At 38.5% G+C, this 5664-nt stretch overlaps 1 protein-coding gene across 1 annotated transcript in view; it reads right to left on the bottom strand.

Annotated features, from left to right (window-relative positions):
- Positions 1-2875: 2875 nt before the first annotated feature.
- The window catches only part of deaf1 (DEAF1 transcription factor), a 22826-nt gene continuing 20037 nt past the window's right edge, over positions 2876-5664 (bottom strand). The window contains exons 11-13 of the mRNA XM_071909782.2: positions 5652-5664; positions 4957-5046; positions 2876-4206 (exon numbers count right to left, since the gene is read on the bottom strand). The exon at positions 5652-5664 is cut by the window's right edge and continues 86 nt beyond it. Coding sequence (XP_071765883.2) covers positions 4099-4206; positions 4957-5046; positions 5652-5664 — 211 coding nt within the window. The 3' untranslated portion in view covers positions 2876-4098. The remainder of the gene's footprint in view (positions 4207-4956; positions 5047-5651) is intronic.

The raw sequence follows: 5664 nt of genomic DNA, 5'->3' as shown, positions 1-5664 counted from the left end.
CTGTCTTGGGGCGTAAAAGTTACTTGGTTAACTTTCTAATACTGAGACTAAATGGAGTCAGGGCTATGGAAGCCCATTCTGACTTTTTATCTCAGAATTCTGACTTTATATCTTGGAATTCTGACTTTTTTTTCATGATTCTGAGTTTATATCTTGGAATTCTGACTTTTTTGAAGAATTCCGAGATATGAAGTCAGAATTTTTGAGATAAAAAGTCAGAATTGTGAGAAATAAAGTCAGAAGTGGAAGAAATAAAGTCAGAATGCTGAGATATAAAGTCAGAAGTGGAAGATATAAAGTCAGAAGTGGAAGACATAAAGTCAGATTTGTGAGATAAAAAGTCAGAATTGTGAGATATAAAGTCAGAATTGTGAGATAAAAAGTCAGAATTGTGAGATATAAAGTCAGAATTGTGAGATATAAAGTCAGAATTGTGAGATAAAAAGTCAGAATTGTGAGATATAAAGTCAGAATTGTGAGATAAAAAGTCAGAATTGTGAGATATAAAGTCAGAATTGTGAGATAAAAAGTCAGAATTGTGAGATATAAAGTCAGAATTCTGAGAAAAAGTCAGAAGTGGAAGAAATAAAGTCAGAATTCTGAGAAAAAAAAGTCTGAATTCCGAGGTATAAAGTCAGATTTGTGAGAAAAAAAGTCTGAATTCTGAGATATGAAGTCAAAATTCTGAGAAATACAGTCAGAAGTGGAAGAAATAAAGTCAGAATTGTGAGATAAAAAGTCAGAATTATGAGAAAAAGTCAGAGTTGTGATAAAGTCAGAATTGTGAGATATAAAGTCAGAATTGTGAGATAAAAAGTCAGAATTGTGAGATATAAAGTCAGAATTGTGAGATAAAAAGTCAGAATTGTGAGATATAAAGTCAGAATTGTGAGATAAAAAGTCAGAATTGTGAGATATAAAGTCAGAATTCTGAGAAAAAGTCAGAAGTGGAAGAAATAAAGTCAGAATTGTGAGATAAAAAGTCAGAATTGTGAGAAAAAGTCAGAGTTGTGAGAAAAAGTCAGAGTTGTGAGATATATAAAGTCAGAATTGAGCCGTTTTTATTTTATTGAGTGGGGGGATGGGCTTCCATACAGGGCTCACTGACAGTGGCAGTTGGAAGATGTTCAGTTCTTTCACAACAAGGGCAAAGCTGTTGGGTGCAGATGAATTTCCTGCGTCTGGGAGCCATTGGTCTTTAGGCACCTGTCGGAATAATATACTAGATGCTCAATTTCTTCCTGAAGCTTGTTTTTCGTGGACTCATATCTAGGGATTTACTTCCTCCAGAGGTGACTTTGCGAAAGAATCACATGAAGGGAAGCTGTCAGGACTTCTGGGGACATTTAGATGTTTGTTTTCAAAATGGCTTCCTAAATCTGTCAGCGCTCTGATGCGCAGCTCAGTTAGGAAATATAAAATAATTCACCCACTCAGTTTTTGACACCACTACTGATTAAGTTGTACCAGTGTTGGGAGGGGCGATATGACTCGACAAAAAAATGGAGTAGGCTGAACACAGAGCAGCTCCTTGCCCTGGGCAGCTGACCCTTTACACTCTTAAAAAAAGATAGGAAGGATAAAGATCTGGAAGTTTACTACCAACCAAAGATGGGTAAAGATCTGGAAGTTTACTACAAACCAAAGATGGGTAAAGATCTGGAAGTTTACTACTAACCAAAGATGGGTAAAGATCTGGAAGTTTACTACTAACCAAAGATGGGTAAAGATCTGGAAGTTTACTACAAACCAAAGATGGGTAAAGATCTGGAAGTTTACTACTAACCAAAGATGGGTAAAGATCTGAAGTTTACTACCAACCGAGGACGGAGGACAGATAAAGATCTGGAACTTCCAACGCTACCATCCAAGGACGGATAAAGACCTGAAAGTTTACTACCAAGGAAAAGTTTGAGGTTTACTACTGAGTACAGAGGACAGATAAAAATAATAATAAAATAAATCTGCATTAAATGTGCAGGTGTCATGTATTTTACTGCTCTGAAATCTGTGACCAGAAGTCAAGAAAGATAAATTGTGGCACATTGTTTTCTAATGACTGTCTCTCTCTCTCTAAGCACCTTCAGGCTGGTGTCTCTGTATATATGGGAAGTGTGGAGTATTCTACCCTGTTTAGGTTGAAACTTTGCATGCTTTTTTGTGTGATATTCATTCATCTTTTGAAATTGTGCCACTATTGATCTTTTTTGACTTTTGGTCACAGATAAACTGCATAACTTTTCATGCAAGGCATCCCTCCATTTGTTCTTCACAGCTGCTCTGCCAGTTTTGGGCCTTTTCTGTGCAATTTTCTACTTAAACTTCTCTGGAATCCAAACAATGGAAACCCGCTGTAGAGACGGACGTGCTCTTAATGTTTTGTACTGTAAACTGAATTTACATCCAGACAAACACACATTTGTACTACTTCTCCAATATAACCCTCGTTACAAACCAGATACTGTATGTAACACAAATGCGTGTGGTCCCAAACCGGACGCTTGGCTGTGCTGAAACATTCTTCTGAAGAGTGGATTCTCCTGTCTGACTGAGAAAAGCTCAGCTCATCCCTCTAATGTCCATTAAATAACAACCAGCACTAATCCACTCAGTATTAAGGCCACCCAAAACACATTTCTGTTGAGTTTTAGAGATCTAGTTGAATAAAAGAAATATGCATAACTATATTTTGTAAAAAAAAAAAAGAAAAAAAAAAGTGGATTTTTATTGTAAGGTGAATTCATCGGACATTTCTTTGAGCAATGGCCCATAAAAGATTCTTCTGTATCTAAGCCAACACACACTCTATTCACTAATAGTCACTCCAGGTATTATAGTCAGTTTTTCAGTGGTTCTGTTTATTTCATTGGTGTAAAGATAATTTAATTGTTTCATTCCAAAACAATATATACACTTTGGGAACAACTAACCTGATAATTCCTCAATATTTAATCATAGATGATTAAAACCTTGAAAATATTACTAATTTGTACGTAAACAGTTCAAACTAATATGGCTAATAACTAAAATAATATTCAATAGTGAGTGTTATTATACCAGCTTCATGCCAGCAATCATTTTGTCAGAGTAGGTTTCACATTTTGAAGTTAAACTATTTTATCTCGGCATGAAACTGTTTCATCAAACAGCTCTACCCATGTTATCATCTGCTGGTGCAGCTGTTGTAATGCTGCTAAAGGTCTCGTTGACTTCAAATGTTGCATAAGACATTAACAAGCAGTTAGTACCGCAGCTACAGTGATGATGTTAGTGGAATATTTTAGTGGCGAGCATGTTCAGCGACACCTTGACTCACAAATAAATACATAGAAAATAGATTTAAAATAAAATTTCTCATGATCCCAGAGCTTACACGTGGGTAAAGTTAGTGACATTTTTGGCCATGGTTAAAAAAAATAAAATGGTACCAGTGTTGCACGTCAACCCAGAGCTGGAGGAACAAGATTAAACAAAATTTAATTTCTTGTTTTTCTGCCTTCGCTCCACAGCCCCAGATCCTCATGGTCTTATGGTTTTGGGGAATCTTTCACTCAAACTCTACTTGGTTTAGTTAATTCCTTTTAAAGGACACTAACAAAATGTAGTTTGCATCCAGTTTGTCATCCAGTATTTGCCGCTGGTATCTAACCAGTGACTGGATGGTGACATCAGTGATCCTATTAAATACAATGTATAAGTATAAAAATGCATTTCCCATTTCAAACAGGTCAAAACTATATAAAGCACCAGGCTGGCTCCTTGTTACAGCGTTTCCACACATTTTCCATTTCATAATTCCAGACTTTGCCCAGATCTTAATTTCTTGATTGGATTTGAAGATTTTGAAAGAAAATGTTCCAGGATTACATGAACGATGTAGTCATCAGTGTATCAGGACTGACAGTCAGCAGTGTTGTTTCCATACTTCTCAGACTTTTTTAGGCAATTCCCAAGTCCCGCTGCAGGTGAACCCTGACAGGTCGGACAGCTCGGCCGGCTGTGTGAAGCTGACTTCAGTGTCCGGGGGCGCGGGGCTGCTGCTGCGTCCCGCTCAGTATAAAGAACAGTGTTGTGTGTTGTGTGTTTCGGGGCCCGTGTTCACTGGACCTTGACTTTCTCCAAGTCGATCGTTGACATGGGCACTTCCTCCTGGACGGTGACGGCTCCTCCTGTCTGGCAGCAGTTGTGCTGGTGCTCCTTCCAGTCCTGCCGTGGTAATAATAATGATAAATATGTAATATAATTTGTTAATAATGATATATTAACACATTTACAAAGTGCTGTGAAGTAAAAGGAACCACAACAAAACATGCAACCAGCTATAATAAAGGAAGACTTGCACTGCTGACTCCATTAAGGCACAAAATTCAGACGCCATACTGAACTCCCATCAAACAGATTAGCAATACTTACAATACAATAACAACTTACAATACAGAATAATGGCAGCAAACACAAGTTATCAGTTCAGTGCAAGTTTATAAAAATGTGAAACGTGTTTTCAGTTTCAGGAAATATGGCGACATCTGATTTTTTCATTTGTTTTTCTTTGCCTCAGTAAGTTCTACTGTTAGAACGAGCTCACAGTGTTTTCCTCCTGCTCAACATGAGGCACAGCTGTGAGCGTTGTTAGTAACAGAGAGCAAGAGGTCAAGGGGCGTTGCATCATTCTGGTTGCTATGCAACGACAACTTGTAGGCTATCTAATTGGTGTTAGCTAGCTGGTAACATTGTAAAAAGGGGATAAATAACGGGGAAAAATTGAAGATAAAAATGGACTAGAGAAAGCTATAACTCTAAATAACACGTCATTCTCATTTAAAGACTGAAACACGGGGCACTGGTGTGTGTGTGTGTGTGTTGTCGTTGTCTTTATGAACAGATTTAGGGCGGCTCATGATGTAAACAAACACCAAACAAACCCGCAGCCCGTCCGGCGGCGTGCGGAGGCCTTACCTTCCTCTGGCAGAAGGTGGAGCAGTAGTTGACCTTGTGGCAGCCGGTACACTCACTCATGGCCACCCGGCCGCAGTTCACACACATTTGCTGTGGAGCGAGGAGGAATACATGAGAACACACACACACTTTAATCACCAAGTACAACAAATACACAAGAATATGTCTTGGTGACACTGGTGCAGAGACATGAAGACTTTAAGAGTTTTACGATATACTGTCTGTACCAACTTACTGTGCCAGCAGTCATTTAGTCGGAGCAGGAGATCAACTCTGAAGGTTTACTACACATTCTCATTCACATCATCACAGTGCTGTGGCTTTGTGAGGCTTTGCTGTGAATCTGACACTAAGGTACATGAAGGGTGCAAAACCAAACTGCAAGGCTGCGATCGATACAAGCAGAACAACAGAGACAAGCAGAACAGTGCAAAACACATTATAATAATGAATGTCTAGAACTGAATGTCCAAAATGAAATGAGAATCCTGAAAGGTCAGATCATCTCTTCAGTGTTTTTTTTTATTCATGTCCAGACAGGAGAAACTGAAAGTAACACGGTGTAAACTGAAACTTGAGTTTGAGTGTGTGTTAACTACAGCTAGAGTCCGAAGGCTTGTAAGTTTGTGCGTATGTACAGTGTGTGTGTGTGTGTGTGTGTGTGTGTGTGTGTGTGTGTGTGTGTGTCCACGTACGTTGATGATGATC

This window comes from Centroberyx gerrardi, chromosome 4 (genome assembly GCF_048128805.1).
Source record: "Centroberyx gerrardi isolate f3 chromosome 4, fCenGer3.hap1.cur.20231027, whole genome shotgun sequence".
Taxonomy (NCBI): domain Eukaryota; kingdom Metazoa; phylum Chordata; class Actinopteri; order Beryciformes; family Berycidae; genus Centroberyx; species Centroberyx gerrardi.
The sequence above is the reverse complement of the archived record's forward strand: the minus strand, read 5'-3'. Positions and strand labels throughout refer to the sequence as shown.